At 58.0% G+C, this 16950-nt stretch overlaps 7 protein-coding genes across 7 annotated transcripts; 3 read left to right on the top strand and 4 right to left on the bottom strand.

Annotated features, from left to right (window-relative positions):
- Positions 1-116: 116 nt before the first annotated feature.
- DCS_00032 (nicotinate-nucleotide diphosphorylase) lies at positions 117-1200 on the bottom strand (the record flags this gene model as incomplete). The annotated part of the gene is made up of 3 exons (XM_040797374.1): positions 117-157; positions 272-292; positions 381-1200. 3 exons carry the CDS (start codon positions 1198-1200, stop codon positions 117-119), a joined length of 882 nt encoding a protein of 293 aa, XP_040658257.1.
- A 798-nt stretch (positions 1201-1998) lies between these two features.
- Positions 1999-3679, bottom strand: DCS_00033 (uncharacterized protein; the record flags this gene model as incomplete). Its single annotated transcript, XM_040797375.1, has 5 exons — positions 1999-2383; positions 2448-2821; positions 2868-3275; positions 3388-3550; positions 3618-3679. The coding sequence occupies 5 exons, from the start codon at positions 3677-3679 to the stop codon at positions 1999-2001; spliced, it is 1392 nt and encodes a 463-aa protein (XP_040658258.1).
- A 1789-nt stretch (positions 3680-5468) lies between these two features.
- DCS_00034 (uncharacterized protein) lies at positions 5469-6578 on the top strand (the record flags this gene model as incomplete). Its single annotated transcript, XM_040797376.1, has 1 exon — positions 5469-6578. The coding sequence occupies one exon, from the start codon at positions 5469-5471 to the stop codon at positions 6576-6578; it is 1110 nt and encodes a 369-aa protein (XP_040658259.1).
- A 1534-nt stretch (positions 6579-8112) lies between these two features.
- Positions 8113-8569, top strand: DCS_00035 (uncharacterized protein; the record flags this gene model as incomplete). Its single annotated transcript, XM_040797377.1, has 3 exons — positions 8113-8259; positions 8334-8390; positions 8459-8569. The coding sequence occupies 3 exons, from the start codon at positions 8113-8115 to the stop codon at positions 8567-8569; spliced, it is 315 nt and encodes a 104-aa protein (XP_040658260.1).
- A 2827-nt stretch (positions 8570-11396) lies between these two features.
- On the bottom strand, positions 11397-12176 carry DCS_00036 (phosphoribosylglycinamide formyltransferase; the record flags this gene model as incomplete). Its single annotated transcript, XM_040797378.1, has 1 exon — positions 11397-12176. One exon carries the CDS (start codon positions 12174-12176, stop codon positions 11397-11399), a length of 780 nt encoding a protein of 259 aa, XP_040658261.1.
- A 526-nt stretch (positions 12177-12702) lies between these two features.
- On the top strand, positions 12703-14307 carry DCS_00037 (uncharacterized protein; the record flags this gene model as incomplete). The annotated part of the gene is made up of 1 exon (XM_040797379.1): positions 12703-14307. One exon carries the CDS (start codon positions 12703-12705, stop codon positions 14305-14307), a length of 1605 nt encoding a protein of 534 aa, XP_040658262.1.
- A 69-nt stretch (positions 14308-14376) lies between these two features.
- Positions 14377-16923, bottom strand: DCS_00038 (uncharacterized protein; the record flags this gene model as incomplete). The annotated part of the gene is made up of 1 exon (XM_040797380.1): positions 14377-16923. One exon carries the CDS (start codon positions 16921-16923, stop codon positions 14377-14379), a length of 2547 nt encoding a protein of 848 aa, XP_040658263.1.
- Between the last annotated feature and the right edge of the window lie 27 nt (positions 16924-16950).

Below are 16950 nucleotides of genomic sequence, written 5' to 3' on the forward strand. Positions count from 1 at the left end.
ATCTGTTCAAACGGCATGCACGTCGCCTTTCGGGCGAGCCTTGCCATGGCAGACTCCCGGCCCCCGACTTCCCTCCGTCGTGCTCCTGCGCTCGAGCACGCGCGGCATCATCCTCTTCAGGCCTGAGAGTTGACGCGGGCACCGGCCCGAGGGGCGACTGGCCAAGGAACACGCAGGCATGGTGCGGAACGGACTTGCCCATGACCACGTGTGTATTAGTGTTCGATCTTGAGCGAAAAGTCTACGTGCGGCACGCCTTGGTGTATCGAACTCGTCGAGATGATGTCGACGTCTGGCCGGGCCCGTCAGCGCGTCGTAGGTGCAGGCAAGGGCACAGGTGCTTGCACGGAAAAGGGGCGGCCATGCCGTTTGACACTCACCCTGGCACACGTACGGCTCGACGTTGTCGGCCGTCAAGCCGCCCGAGATTTCGAGGAGAAAGGGCTTCGCGCCGCGCCAACGCTCCTTGAGTCTCTTGGCCGCGACGCCGACGACGTCGGGGCTGAAGTTGTCGAGCATGACCACGTCGGCCCCGGCCTCGATGGCCTCGTCGGCCTCGGCCTCGGACTGGACCTCGACCTCGATCTTGAGGCTGAAGCCGGCCACCTCCCGAGCGGCCCTGACGGCGTCGGCGATGCTGCCCCGGCTCCACACGTGGTTGTCCTTGAGCATGACCATGGCGCTCAGGTCCATGCGGTGGCCGTCGGCGCCGCCGACCAGCATGCCGTACTTTTCCACCAGTCGGAAGCCGGGCGTCGTCTTGCGCGTGCCTGCGAGCCTTCCCGAGTAGCCGGCCTTCCGCAGCCTCTCCGCGAGCGAGCGGCTGCGGCTGGCGATGCCGGAGCAGCGGGACAGCGTGTTGAGGGCGACGCGCTCGCCGACGAGGATGCCTCGCGCGGGGCCCGTGACGGTCGCGACCCGCAGCCTCCCCGAGCTCGCGCCGTCGCCTGACGGGTCGAGGTCGGCACCCTCGGCCACGTGCCACTCGACGGAGCAGCCGCACTGGGCGAGCACCTCGTCGACAAAGGGCCGCCCGGCGAGGACGCCCGCCGACTTGGCCCACAGGGTGGCGGTGCGGCCGGCCTCGCCGACGACGTAGCCGGCGTAGTCGAGCGACGGCGTGTCCTCGGCGAGCCAGGCTGTGACCTGGCCCTTCCAGCTGGGCGGGAGGAGGTGCGCGAGGGAGCCGGCGGAGGACATGACGGGTGGTGGTGGTGGTGGTGGTGGTGGTGACGGTGTCAAGTGTAGAGTTTCGTGGTGGATTTACTCGATACTTGTGCAAGTAGTACAAGCAGTTGTACAAGCAGTTGTACGAGTAGTTGTACATGTACTATTAACTGGTTGTAATTAATACTGGGATTGTGCAAGTGTACACCTACCCTACAGTGCATACCGCAAGTACTGCCGCGGCGCGGAAAATAGTGGTGCCAGTTCATTACTCGGCATGGCAATCTACACCTTGGCTTATACTTGCAAGCAGCTTTTCGCCATCAACTCGACCAAATCGTCCAACAATCATAATGGTTGCGCTCGCTGCCGCCCATCGCCATCGACGGTTTTTCAAGAGTTCTCCAGGGCGTTTACCCTGGAGAGTACGCGATGGAAGATGCGTGGACGTGTACTTGTTCTTGCTATTTTGGTCACGCCATTCTCGCCACGAAGCAGCAGCCTCGTCGAAAACGCAGCAATATATCAGACAGAGAAGCCACAGCCTGTCCTTGGCACCCGATGCCCAGCCATCTTATTATCCAGACATCCGTGGCCTCAAAATTGTCATGCTGGCGGTGCCAGGCACGCCCGGCCCTGGAGGACGAGGCACCCGTTACCTCTCTCGAGACGGCCTACCCGGTACGAGCGGGAGCGCTGATGTGGTGGACAAAGACGCTGGCCAAGCACATCGACGGGAGCATTCGCTCCGTTGGCGTACCGACCAGCAAACCGGCGAATTTCCCGAGGTCCAAGAATAAGCCGCCCATGCATCGTCGCCCTCGCATCCATCTAGAAACGGCAGCCTTCCCACGCTGCCGTGACCTTGTCCGCGTGCATCTGGCTCCGCGGCCGGATCACGGCCCTGAACGGCGGCAGCACGGCGGTGAGACCCGAGCTTTCCACTTCGAGCCGGGGTTCCTCTGCGTTGCCGTCGTCGTCGGTGGCCATGCAAAAGTCAAACGCCCACAGCAGCCGCGACATGGACAGGAATAGCGACTGGTTTGCAAACTGCATGCCGGGACATGTTCGCCGTCCGGCACCAAAGGCGAGGTGATTCCGCTGCTTCAGATTTGCCCCGTTCGCAGCACCTACGCCGGCTTGGATTTCGTTCAGAAACCGACTTGGATCAAAGGCCATGGCGTTTGCGAACGCGCCGTCGCCCATGTGCACTGCCCTTTCTCTCTCGTCCGTTAGCCGCACCGTTTCCGGGCCACGAGCGGAGGACGAGGTTTGCCTACCAGGCGTTCAAGATGACCGTCGCGTCCTTGGGAATTCTGTATCCCGAGTACTCGTTGTCTCGGCCTGCCTTGTGAGGGAAGCCCAGGGGGACGGCAGGAAACCAACGCAGCGACTCCTTGACGCAACATTGGATGAAGACCAAGGAATCATAATCCTCCATCGTCGGCAGCCGGCTTCCGCAGATGGCGTCCAGTTCAGATCGTGCTTGGGACTGTACATGGGGATACAGTATCATGGCCCGCACAAACTGCGAGAGAGTGTGATCAATCGTCTCCACGCCGGCTTGCAATAACACTCCACCGATGTGTGCGGCCAGCAACGGGGACACGGCACCTTTGTCCTGCGCTTCGGATACATCATTGCAGATGGTTGCCTGCTTCTGTTATGCTTCGTTCCTTCGTCGACGCGTTGATGCTCACCTCTAGTCTGTGACCATCTCCTGATTCCTTGCTCGATGCCGCATACAAATCCGACATGAGCTTGTACTCCTCCACAAACACCCGACTGGCTCCTTGGCAGAGGAACGGAAAGAGGGAGAGTGCCGGCCTCAAGATGGGCATGTATTCCAGCAACGAGGCGGCGACGCTTTTCATGGTGTTGAACAGGACGCAAACATGAGCCTGCAGCTGCCGTATTCTTGCGTCATGGATGGCCAGAACCGGCCAACCGTAGACGACGCGCGTAACCATGGAAGCCGAGAATCGGCAAAACTGCGCTTGAAACGTCTCCGGTCGGGTAAGAATGTCGTACAACATTTTGTTCGTCTCCATGTCGAGGAGCGGCCGGTAGGCGTGGATCCTCCGTTGGTTGAATCCACGCTGGATGATCTTACGGACCGTTCGATACGCAGCGTTTGCTGGACGCTTCCCACGAGCCAACAAATTGTCTGCTGTAAGCAGTGCCAAGCTGGAACTCGTCCGCCGCCTGACGCAAACGTACCATCACAAACGCCCGACAGGTACCGTGGCCAATCTTGTTTACCAGGAAAAGCTCCGGACGGTCGTCGTAGATGGAGCCGCGATCTTCCACCAGCTCTTGGATGGCCTTGATTGACGAGAGCACGACGATCGTTTTGCTGCCGACGATGAGGGAAAAAATCGGTCTTCATCGACGTCAGAACGCATCCATCCTGATGCTGCGGGGATGTGTGGACAACGCTTCCGACGAACCCGTACTCTTCCGCCCACTTCTGGAATTGGATGTGGTCGCCCCTTTTTGGAATTTGGTGCATGTTGCCGATGATGGGGAGCGTCGGCGGACCGGGCGGATAGTCGTGTGGCCTGCATCCTACCCGAGTCGCGAGCAAGTACACCAAGAGAAGGGCAGCAGCGGTGGCCAAGTACGGCAACGCTGTGTTCATGTGGAAGAAACTCATCTGAACTGGTGAGAGTATTCCTCGGGGCGGCGTGATGGACGTATGGACAAGTATGGGTGCATGGATGGAGGGAGGGATAGACGATGGGTGGATGGATAAATGTCCAGAGAAGCTCGTCACCGGCTTCACCCGACCTTGTGCCCTTCATCCACGAAGCACTTGCCATCGTCGACGAATACTTGTGGCAGACTCAACATGCCGAGCGTACCGGTATTCGCCATGTTCCACGACATCAATAGTTTTGCTGCTGCTCCCTGCGAGGGGTGTCGACGCATGTGCCATGCAAAACCGCAGGGGGTCATGGACGTTTCTGGGCAGCTTCCGCGGCAATAAGCTTCACTGCCAAGGAGATAGATTATTCCTCCGGCCGGTATTGCCCAATCAAGTCGGACCTTGTCGATTTCAGCTCAGATCTTGAGAGCAGCGATGACTGCCCCGACGGACGACACGCGTCCCTCGACGCTGCATCAACGTCACGGCAAAGCATCGACAACAATCCAGCTCAGCCGAGTTGTCCAAGCTCATCATGCTCCTTGCGCCACAATGCAGGCTTCGACAACAAAACAGCTGAAACGAGTTTTCCAAGCTCTTCAAACTCCTTGCGTCACGATGGCTTTCTCTGAAAGTTGCTCTCGGTTGGTGTCACCACTTTCGTTGCCGCATTGCACCCACACGTGGCACCAAACCACGAATGTCGACATCGCCTAGCATTTTCATCCCGGCCACGGAGAGATGGTTTTCTTTTCAACCACCTAGTGATGGAGCCTCGGTCTCGTGTTGGCAAATTTCAATAGCCAGTTGCAATGGCCTCCGGGGAATGGTGTCCGATAAAGGTCGTTCCTGGGAAGGAAGGTCGTACGAACCGTGACGGGGACATGAGCGTCCGATAAGCCGACCCCTGGGACATTCCCCGACCATTTTCGGTGTTTTCGGTTTTCCGTCACGCCACCAATGTCCTTGAACCCCTCGATAAACCCTATCATTGCTGCTGGGCCCATGCTTTAACGGCTGTGCGAGCCCGGACGAAGTCACGTCGGCCGTCATCTACGTCCCGGAGGTCGCCCAACGAGGATGGGAACGGCGAGAAGAACGTGCTCGATACAGTGGAAATACTAACAAGAATAATACAAATCACATCGTGGATCTGCAAGATGTTTCTTGCAAGCAGAAGCTACCCCGAGGGTGAGAATGGCGTGATGGGATCTTGCAACGTACATCATTACCGGCTCGCTTCCCGCTTTTCTGACCCCTACCAACATTGAGGACGAAGCAGCCCAGACCGCCACTGATCTGAAGACTTTGAGAGTAATTTTGGCTTGAAGGGGCCGCGGCACAGCATAATATTGGTGTTTCAAGCTTCGTGCAACTATCCGCACCAAGCCACGTCAAGTGTGTTCCCTGTCGCGAAGAGCTGGAGGAGTCACGTTCGGCATTCATACATACACGCTCTCGTGCAGTCCGATATAGGTAGGTAATTTTCTCGCAACTGCCAGCACATTTTCCCCATAAATTTCCGATTCTCGAGGGGAAAAGACAACGATAGGTACTCTGGGAATGAAACACATTGCCATGGTACGTAAAGGAGGGCACTGCAGAGTTTGTCGGCTCCCTCGTAACTAACTGCACCGAGTGTCGAACGCTCCCCATGCTAGGGTTCGAGCTTGGCAGCAATGGGTGGACATGGAACCCCCAATATCTCATGGGGAGCACTGCGTTTGCCTTTGCTCTTTGCTTCGGTTGCATTTACCTCATCCTGCGCTCCTGTCCATCTGGCTCCCAGACAATGCTCTCCCCAAGGAGCGCGGTGAAGCAGAGTGAGTACGAAGACATGGTCAACGGCTTCCTGGGGGACATATCATTCCGCCCCCCCGACCTCAGCTGCGATCCGGAGCTGGAAAGGCGTGTCAAGCAACGGCTGCGGGTGCACGGCGTCCCTCCTGCGCTCATCGAACGAATCCAAGGGTGCATCGACGCAGCCGTCAGCGTGACGACGTTCACCTACCCTTTTACGTCACCAAGCTGTCAGGAGGCCATCGCTCTCTACAGCGCATACACCATTGGCATCGACGACCTTGCGCCGGAAATGCTGAAAGAGGTGGGGGGATACACGATGCAGCTGACGCTCGGCCAGCCGCACCAGCACCCCCTGCTGCGCGGCCTCACGAGCTTTCTGGGCGAGCAGTCGGCCATATTCGGGCCATTCGGCGGTGACATGATTGTCAAGGGGACCCTCGAGTCCGTCTCCTCCGTCAAGCTCGAGACAACCTCGGACCAAACCATGGACCTACCCCGGGCGGCGTCTACCTTTCTCCACTACTTTCGAATGAAGACTGGTTTCGCGGAAGCGTACGCGCTCTTCTGCTTCCCCGAGGATGCTCATCCGGAAGAAACTGAACTCGTCCGTTACATTTCTTCGGTCCCCAACATCATGACCTTTTTGTGCTCTGCCAACGACCTCCTTTCCTTCTACAAGGAGGAGACGAACGCCAAGGAGGCAGATGGCTACGTAAAACATCACGCCAAGCTTCATCGGCAGAGCACGATTCGGTCGCTACGCCAAGTTACGAAGGATACCGTGCAGGTGGTACAGAACCTGCGGGCATCGTTTGCGCCGGATGAACCTCTCGGCAGGCACATGGAGCAGCTCATCCAAGGATACATCATGTACCACTTGTCGAGTCCACGTTACAAGTTGGCGTCCCTGCGCATCCCTGCAGCCATGGAAGTTGCCGCCCGCGAGCAAAGGGTCCGGTGAAGAGGATGTGTTTCTTAACCCTTTTGTCTGCGCAGACTTGAGGAAGAAAGCAGATGCACTGCGGGGACGGATCACTGCTGATTGTGTTTGCGTGTCGTTGATTTTGCAGACGTGAACAAAAGAGGCACGGGAACGAATGACGAGGCGGATCCCCCCAAGACTGGATATTCGATATCGCGAATAAACTGGCTGTTACCTGTCATTCCTTTCTGACTGTAGAAGAACGTGAGGACATGGCCGTTCACCGCTATGGTCGCCATTGCGTGCTCCATTTGGGCACACGTCTCCGACATTCTGGACGAGTGACAGTGGCACTCTCTCGATGTGTTTCTCGTTTCATTTTTTTCTCCCGCGCAAACCTGGTTGGAGACAGAGACTAACCGGAACGCGACGTTCACAAACATCAAAAGCACCGTACAAGGACCATCGTACTATGAAATAATATCTACGGCCCGATCGTACTTTCAAAAGAGGGGCTTCTCGCCGAGTGCATGATAACACTTGGAGATATGGCATTTCGAGGTGCGTGGCTATTTCCAGGCCTCAATGCAGGGAAAAGGAACATTGTCGACTTCTCGCAAGTCGAGATAGGAGGGTGACCAAGGTCTAATAACGATGCCTTTATGCCAGACAGGAGGGTTTCGATACGGAAGCACCTGTGCATGGCAACGATGCGATCTTGGCCGATCTCGGGGCTGACAACGATGGATCCATCGGTTGATGATAAGATAACGGCTTTATGCACCTGCCAGTGCTGTAGATGCTACAGATTTTTCACCATGAAATATGTAACATATTGATGTGGAGGCCTCTGACTAGCCCTCAAACATGTTGGCTATCAACGTAAAGAATCAAGGCAAGTCACTTCTCCATTCTTCCACGCTGCCTTGGTGATGTTTCAGCACGATGGCAGAGCATTCGGACATGCAAGCGATTCCTCAGCGCACGCTGGACTCGAACGCTCGTGGATGAGCCAAATATGGCAGTTGATGACTCTGTTGAGGGGCAGGAGGCAACAATATCATGGCAACTAAGAGTATGTGGCTATAAAATATGAATCATAGGCAAGATATTCAGCGGCCCCATCATGGCCAAGCCAAAGTTCGATATATTGAACTTCACTTGCAGGTATAGGTAGGTAGTCGGTGAGTCAGTTAGTCAAGTATTCCTTGTCTCGCAATTTCCCAATCCTAGTTTGACTAGTGCACGAAGTGGCATGAGACAATGCTGCTTCACTAGCTCGCATAGGTATCCTGGACCTGGAACGGGGAGTGGAGTTGAATAACTGCGCATGAAAGTTCCACGTAGATGGACTGTTACACATGTGATTCGCTGCCAGAAGCCAGAGGAGAGCCCCGTTCTCATCTTCGTCAACGACTTATTACTTAACTGCTAATGATATACACTCACTTATACTGGAGCAAGTTCGATAGCATCTGACGTATAAAAGGACACGTCGTGTCCTTGCCGTTCACCGTCGATAGTCTCCATTATATCTTCTACACTGTATAAATTATCATTAGCTGCTTCCAACATGAAGGTCTCTGCTTGCCTCACTACCCTCTTTGCCGCCATGGCCGCGGCCAGTCCGGTTATTCAAGCACGGGGAGGTCTTGATACGAGTGATCAATCACCGCTTATGAAGCTTAAGATGCGACTTTTCACTTGTTTCACTTCGAGCGTAAGTGGTCATAATCTAGCCAAATCAGCCGGATATGATAGTTGATAAAGCTTGCTGACATGTCGGCGCTGCAGCCCGTATATGACAAAATTGCCGATTTCGACCCATTTCTGGAAGTTTCCAAGGTCAAAGTTCGTACCCAAGCCCTCCTTTCTACGTTCACAGACTGGACGCTCATACTCATACGATTTCACGCCAGACTGAAGAGGCAGCGAAGAAAGCCGTGGACGATTGTGAGGATACGCTCCCGGTGCTGACGCCGAAGCACAAGAGCAATCACCTGCCTACCGACGGCCAGCGAGGGAGATAGGCCAGCCGGGCACATTCCCAAAAAACTTGCCTGCACGCATTGGGGAGGGACACTTACATTGTCGAGTTAGTCAGCCGGATGGTTAGATACTCATCAGCTTTCAGGTCCAACATGGGGGGCTGCCATTCCTCAACATGCTCATACATTCCCTAGAATATACGAGGCAGAATAGAATGCACATGCAAAGATACCCCCTGATGGTTATAGGAGTACTCTACGTACACACAATAACGATGCTCGTACCAGGCACATGCAGATTGGCGCAAGTCCAATGCAAAACCTGAACAGCATCGACGGTGTGAAACTTGACCTCCCCCGAATACGAATTGAAACTCCCGGAAAGGGGAGGGGGAAGTGATAATTGCCGGATGTATTTACTCTTCCCGCAGTCCAGTATACGCTCCGCCACAGTGTAATCGCTAATAGGAGTAGTCCATACGGAACACACGTAGCCAAGCATGTTTGCAGAGTCGTCGTTGAATATGAACGTCGTAAGGCGTTGCTGATGTCGATAATACATTCTACATACATTTAGATGCGAACGGAGAAACCACACTGACCTGTAAAAGTAAACGTAAGTACTTGTACTCTGCATTTCCGGCCTACTTACGGAGTACTGTACACCTACATATAATAAGTCAGTACATATGCTTGCATCGGTTTGATTCGTACGAATTTAAACCGAAATCACCATTGAATACCCCCTTACTTACTCATACCCCTGCAAACGCTTCTCGTTTCTATAATACATTCCGAGCAATTAATGAGCTGAACCGTCCCTCCCCCCTTACTGGGGCGGACTGTGGAGTCGCGTTGAGAATAAATTACTAGACAAATTATTAGCCTCGAAAGGGGTTGATAGTGTGCTCGCACCTGCACTCGTCTAGTAATAACTGGAATAGAAAGTAAATAGTAATCGAACAGTCAGATAAACTGAGCAGATCTGACAGGGGCAAGCTGAAGCTGTGACAAGTCAGGACTGATCGGACAGTCCATTAGTATTACATGGACCGATGACTACACTCCATCGTATAAGTAGATGTAACCGCTACCCAGTCGACGCAGCCATCTGTATTCGACGCGTACTTATTACCACCTATATAAAAGTGCTTCTCTAGTGTTAACGTAGATATTGCAGCAGGTAGTACCCTCAGCTGCACTTGCGGTAGACGCTCTGCACGTACAATAAATTGGACCTGCAGCTGCCAACCTATGTAGCTCTCGTAGTTACCGTTGCCGGTTGAACAACCATCTCGTTCCTACTTTGCTTACCGTGCAGTGAAGATCGATTAGATCATCGTCCCAGTGGACAGTTTGCGGCAATTGCGAGAGGGAAAGCCGACCAGAGGGTTTGCGGAGCCAGAAAGCATGTCATGGACGTTCTGGCATGCGTGCTAAGAAGCAAGTCTCCGGCAAGGTATTGGAAACGGCACACTCATCGTCCTCCTACACCTTACCAATCTGCGCCGTATACATGTGCGAGCAGGCGAGTACGCTCCGTGCGGAAGGTGTATGGACAACGGGCTTGCCGGGGTCATCGATTCCATCGCCCGACCACATCCGCATCGTGTCCGCCACCGTACTGTGAGCGCAGCAAAGAGTAGACGCCTCCAAGTCAGCTCGGCCGAGTTGGCATGCTTGATTTTGGCAGCACGACATTGGTAGCAACTGGATAGGATGTCATCACCACGATGCCAGCACCTGCGTCACGTCAGCAGTAGTGAAGGCGACCAGCAAAGGCATGAATACATTGTGCCCCCTCGTCGTAGGCTCTACGATTTGTCTGTCGAGGATACGCAAGACAACACTTTAGGGCACGGATCTGACCCCTTGTGGCAGCCGCATTGCCGATTCCTACTGTCGTGTCCTCACCGGCGCCGATTCCATCCAGCACATGTCGCGAGCCAAGACGATGGGTCTTTCGTTGTGCTGACCGGCTGTGGGCGAGCGAGACATGGGCGAACGTACCCTGTCCAACCTTTGGGGTCGAGTCGACGGTTGTCAATCTCGCCTCGTCCATCACATCGTGGGCGGGTAGCACGTATCTGGGGGCTTGGTGTAAGTGAATGCGGACTGGCTTGCCCTTCTCGCAAGGTCGTTCGAAAAAGAAGAAGCCGGCATCAAGCAGGGTTGAGCAGGGTAGTTCTATGCGACTGGGTAATGCGAACGACTACATACAACGGGGGCGCGTCCGGTGCACTCTGCCATCAATGGTCGCCGATTCTTCCGGCCGAGCCTGCTTCGAATCACCGTCATCGTGGCCCAGGGAACGCGAGTCTTTTGAGGCAGTCATGAGTCATGTATTCTGCACGACATCATCGGCTTCTTGGCTTCATCGCCGCGACGGCCGTGGTGATGCGAAAGAGGGCGGGTGACGGGGTCATCGCACGCAAACATGGCTGCCCTTGGACCGCAGGCTGGCGGTGCAGTGGGCAGGATCAAGCCCTCGCTCTGCCGTACATACAGCGGCACGGAGTTTCGAAAGGTCGTCGCCGCTTTGAACCAGCGATGCTGCAGCCTATGGGTGTGCATACGTCGAGAGGCGCGGACCGAAGGCGACGAGAGCGGGCCTCGCTGCAGACGACAGTACAATGAACGGCCGAGGATGATGCTTGCGAGTACCGACGGTGGCCAACTCGTCTTGGAGTCGGGCTTTTTCTCTCGTCGCCTGGCCATGCTCGTTTCTGCCATGCCATCCAAGGCACGACGTCTTGCGAGAGCTCGACCTCTTGTTGAGGGTGGTCGTCACTCCTCCGCATGCCTTGCTCCCTCTCCCCTGCTGGTGAGGCAAACGACGGCCAGTGCGAGTGCCGCGGAGAAGGGGACGCTAGGTCGATGTCATCTCGCGCGCGAGCTTGGCCGTCGCCTCGACAATCAGCTCGTGCTCATGCGAGTGTATCCTGGCCTCGAGCGTCGCCAGATCGTCGTCCGGGAGACACCCCACCTCCCTCACGAGGATGGGCGCGCCGTGGTCGACCTGTCGGATGACGTTGTGGACCATGATGCCGGTCGTGTTGCGCTCGAGCTGGCCGGCCTTGAAGTCGGCAAAGGCCCTTTCGATGGCGTGGGCGCCGTCGTACTTGCCCGGCAGCGCTGGGTGCAGGTTGATGACGCGGATGCCCGCCGCGCTCACGGGGTCGAGGAAGCGCTGTCCAAAGATGTACATCCAGCCGGCGAGCACGATGAGGTCCGGACGCGGCGAGCAGGCGAGCACCTTTTGCGCGAGCGCCGCGTCGTACTCCTCACGCGCCCGCTGCAGCCGCCCCGCGTCCCTTTCGCCCTTTTCCTGGAAGCCGTGGGAGATGAGGTTGAAGTACTCCCAGGGGATCCCGTGCTTGTCGGCCCGCGTCGTTGCGTACGCCTTGGACCGGTTGACCATGAGCCGGCAGATGGACGAGTTGGGGATCCGACCGCTCTCGACGCCGTCGACGAGGGCCTGAAAGTTGGACCCTTGCCCGCTGGCCATGACGAGGATCTGGAACATGGTCGTGATGGTATCTTCGGGGTAGGGAAAGGTTTGATGTAGCTTTTGCGAGTCTGTCGTAGTGCCTGGAGAGCAGAGAAAGTTCTTGATCTTATCGTCGATGCTTGCCCCACTAGGGAGCATTTTCATTCATCTGATAACGAGGCTGCCTTGAAGTCATGAGTTGCGTCACGTGGCAGGCATGCTGTCGACATCAGTCAGCATGGGTACCAAAAATGATATCATTTCCGAAATTGTCTCTTTCTGATGCTTCGAACAAGGCGCAGATTTTGCCATTTCTTTGCCATATCTTTGCCCAAATCTTTGCACAAAAATCTCGTTCAATTCCCATCACCTTTGCAAGTGTTTGCGCATGTAGCACGAGTGCAAGAGTGTGTAGGAACGCCAGCGCTCCAATCCGTGCACTAGTAGTTCGCTGTCTCCCCTCCAATGACGGTACCTGCTAGCGCTGCGGACAGTAATGTCAGCGCTGTAGATGGTGATGTCAGCGCTGTATCGGGCCAGAGTGAATATTGAATACAGGGTGCATCTTTGGAATACAGAGCGCAGAGCACCAAGATTCAGTCCCTGTTGGTGTCCATATGCTCGCTAAACTGTCCGTACCCCGCTATACGTCAGCTCGCCAACTTCACTCGTCACGTCGTCGCCGATGTCGCTCAAACTCTTCTCCAACCGACCATGCATCCCCAACATGCCCCCCGAGCAGGACGTCGAACTTGAATCCCTCTCCGATCGCTCCGACGTCTCGGAAGCATCTGATCTCTCCGACCAACCCGACTCGCCCCTCGTCGCACCGGTCGTGACGCAACGACAATGGCCTCGACCGCGATGGCTGGCTCCCGTGAAGCCCAGCACCTTGCGAGCGTCAACGGCCCTCGTGGCTCGTCGTCCTGTTGCTTCCCTCCTCCTGCTCGTCGCCGCAGCCTACGTCCTCTCGTGCGTCCTCCGGCGCGTGCCCCTGCTTGCCTCGCCGTTGCCGCCTTACACGGGACCACACGCCGTCGGATCCGTCGATGTTGAGGTTCCCCTGCCGACGCCGAGACTCATCTCCCACACGACGTTCGACGCCACGGGGAAGCCCGCGTTTGAGCTCGAATCCGTCCTCTTCACCTTCTACTATCCCGTCGACGCCGCCGTCGGGCCATCGCTTCCTGCCCGTCCGTGGATGCCGAAGCCCATCAGCCTCACGGCCGAAGGCTACGCCAAGTTCGCCCACGCCAACATCTTCCTCATCCGCCAGCTGTTCACTCTTGCCCTGTGGCTCATCGTCGGCGGCATCACCGTTCCTTCGCGAGTTGACGCTCCGCTCCTCTCCTCCCCCGAGCCTCTTCCCGTCGTGGTCTTCTCGCACGGCATGGCGAGCTCGCGCACCGACTACACGGCCTATCTCGGCGAGCTCGCGTCGCGAGGACACGTCGTCGCCGCCGTCGAGCACCGCGACGGGAGCTGCCCGGGCACCCTCGTCATCGTGCCGGGGAAGCAGGACCGCCGCCTCCTTCACTTCTCCGCGACCGAGCTGCGCTCCGTGCCGCCCATGGACGCGCAGCGGCTCAAGGCGGAGCAGCTCGCCTTCCGCGAAGCCGAGGTCTTTGAGGTCGTCCGCCTTCTCGACACCATCAACGCCGGCAACGCCAGCGACGTCGCCGCTTCCAACTCCCGCCCCGAAGGCCGCACCCTTCACGCCTGGACCTCCCGCCTCGACCTGACCCGGCTCACCCTGGGCGGGCACTCGTACGGCGCGACGCTCGCCCTCCAGGCCCTCGCACGCGCCCCCTTCCCCGTCGCGGGTGGCATCGTCCTCGACCCGGGCAAGTCGTCCGGCCCGCTGAACCCAAACGCCTCGGTCCCCATCCTCGTCGTCCACTCGGACTCGTGGTCTCGCCAGCCCTCCCTCTTCTTCGGCCGCCCCCATTTCGATGTCGTGCGTCGGCTGGTCCGGGGCATCCTGAACCGCACCGGCGCCGCCTGGTTCGTCACGGCCCTCGGCACCTCGCATCCCAGTGTCTCGGACGCGCCGCTCATCGAACCCCTGCTGCTGCGCTGGGCCACCGGTGCGAGCATGGACGCGCGGGAGGCGCTGAAGGGGTACGTGGCCGTCTCCGTCGACTTCCTCCGCTTTCTACGCACCGGCAAGCCAGAGGGGTTGCTGGCAGAGCCGGTGACCCACGACACGTATGCTTCGTGGGTGAGCGAGGAACGCATGCAATCCTTCCAACTCGCTCGTCTGTGGAAGATACACGTCAGCTCAGCCTGATGCACATGATATCATATTTTGCGTAACCTAGACTAATCTCTTGCCATGCCGCCCCTCGCCCCTCGCCACTCAGTTGCAGAAATGCGTCGAGATGCCGTCGCTCTCGGTCCCCGTGCTACCGTCGATCCGTCTCCGCCGACTGCTCAGGAACAGGTCCACCATTCGCTTGCTCCCCATCACCTGCGCTTTCCACTCTGCGTCCTCTTCCTGCTTGCAAGTTCGGGGCGTTGCGAAGTTTGCCCCTCGCAGAGACGCCTTTCTAAACTGCCTCTTCAGCGCCGTCGTGAGCCCGGGGCTCGACGTGACCGACTCGTTTCCTCGGCAGGCCACGACCCGCAGGTTGAGTTGCTGCTCGTCCCGACTGGGCCTGCCCTTGACGGGGTGAATAGCCGACGCATCCTTGGCCGCTCTCATGCCTGGAAGCGAAGGCGCCGTGCGGAGACCGTTTCGCGATGGGATGCGAGGTGCGACTTCCCGAGTCGACTTGTCGTCAACCAGTTGGCCGTCTGCTCCGAGCGCCGCCGGGACCGGACTCTCCCTAGGCCCGGTCCCTCGCATACTTTCGTCCTTGGTATCTGGCGACTCGATCTCGGCCTCCTCGCGGACATGGCCGAACGGCAGGGCGTAGAAGGCGTCGGAATGGTCACTGCCGCCACTTGTCGGAGTCTCCCAGTCGGATGCTTCGGTTCCGAGCCACGCCCTCCACCGAGCGGAACCATCTGCCGAACGGTCGCGGTTATGCATTGGCTCATGTAGCTGGGTGAAAATGGCACCGTCGCCACCGCCAGCGTCCGGAGAGTTTTCGCCCGACTTCTGCTCGTCGGAATACATACTGTCCGCGTACGCGGCGACGTCCCGCCCCGACCCGGCCGTGCTCGGCCGACGTGTGGGCAGGCTGAGGGCCGAGAGCGTGCTGAGGTAGCGGGTGTCAAGGGCGTGCGTGTAGTCGGACCCCTGTTCCATCGTCTCCTTGAGAGCGCGTCGGAAAGGACTCGCGGTGCGGAACAGGTGGCACGTTGGACTCGCGAGGAAAGCCGCGTTGTGCGCGAGACCCCTCGGCTCCAGCTCGGGCCTTCTCGCCGGCGACAAGCCCACACTATCGCCTGCCATGGGGTTCGGGTAGGCCTTGTACCGTGGGCGCGCCTGTCTCGGCGTGTCCTGGAAGACGTCGTCATCCGGCACGCACCGGATCGTCGGCCAGTCTCCGGGCTCGATGGACGTCCGGCATGGCGGCGCGAGCCTGAACGATTCCGACGTGCCGCACTGCGATTGCTGCCACCTTTCGTCCAGCTTCCTGAACAGGGCCGAGTAAACGCGCTGGTTTTCCGCGGCCGGTGTGCTCCAGGCGGCCGATTGGGCGTGCGTCACGTTCTCGTCGATGACGGAGAGGCGCTGCCGCTCCGAGTCTTGACACTCGCTCACCATTGTGTTGGTCGAGTTTGTCCAGCTCGTGACGCGAGACCTTTCGTCGCCGTCGACGCAGATGCTCTCGAGGCTACCCTTCCGGGAACGCAGCTGCTGGTGCGATGGCACCGCGTGGATCGACGGCACGTGGGACGGAACGCGAGACATGGAAGCCTCTTCCGGCTCCGGAGCCTCCACCTGGCAGCTTTCGGCGTCCGAGTCGAAAGGTGGAACGCTCACGCCGGCCACGTCGTCGGCGCTCCGAGGTCGGCCGAAGAGGCCCTTGAACCTGCTCCTCAAGGACCGTGACACCTTGCGAGCGGTGACGCGTATCCCCGACTGCTTCGGGCCGGCCATGGCATTGCCGGCGACGGCAGATGAAATCCCGCTGCTGTCGTTGCTGCTGTTCCGCAGGGACTTGGCCATTCCACCCGAGCTGTTGCACCGCCGGTTTCTGGACCGAAAGAACAGTGACGGGTGGGATCTGAGCCTGCTGCGGGATGCGCTGTGGTGGAGGCTGACGGGGACGGCCTGCTGCTGTTCCTCGGCCTTGCTGCTGCTCGTTCGAGAGTGACCGCGAAGCAAGGTCATCGACTTTGGCGCTCGCAGCATGTAGCCTTCGTTCTCCATATCCTCGGAGCCGCGGGCGGTCAGCCACCTTTCGAGACGGTCTGCCGGATCGTCGTCCAGGCCAAACTGCGAGTGCAGAGAGAGAGGGTTCGCCGGCTCACATGCGGGTCGAGAGATGCACGGAGTGGTAACTGGAATCGAGGTCATCATGGATCTTGATTTGCGTAGTCGTCCTGCCGATGGCGCCAACTCCAGGCCATCGAAGAAGGCGGCCCTCTTCATGTTGTGGTCGTCGGACGAAGCCTGCGGATGCCCGTGGACGCAACCAGCTGGGCCTATCCGGTTTGCCCGAGCGGCCAGAAGTCGTCGGGGGCGTGCGTTGGGTCCGACGAAGCGGACGCTCTGCTCCTTGTGAAGTGCACAAGACCCGTCGACGCTTGGGCTCGGTGGAATGGAGCTCGTGACGCTGTTGCTCCTGCCCAGGGCCGTCGACGGCATGTCGCAACTCCTGCCTTGGGCCCGATGGTACGACCTCTTCGCGGCGATGTAGGCCTCTCGCTCGACGTGGGAAGATACGATGGAGCTCGTGGACTTGCTTCGGCTGAGGGCAAGTCTCCTTGAAGGGGAATGTCGGTGGAGCATCCCAACGGTGGCGATGTGAGGGATGTC

Source organism: Drechmeria coniospora, chromosome 01 (genome assembly GCF_001625195.1).
Source record: "Drechmeria coniospora strain ARSEF 6962 chromosome 01, whole genome shotgun sequence".
Classification (NCBI taxonomy): Eukaryota; Fungi; Ascomycota; class Sordariomycetes; order Hypocreales; family Ophiocordycipitaceae; genus Drechmeria; species Drechmeria coniospora.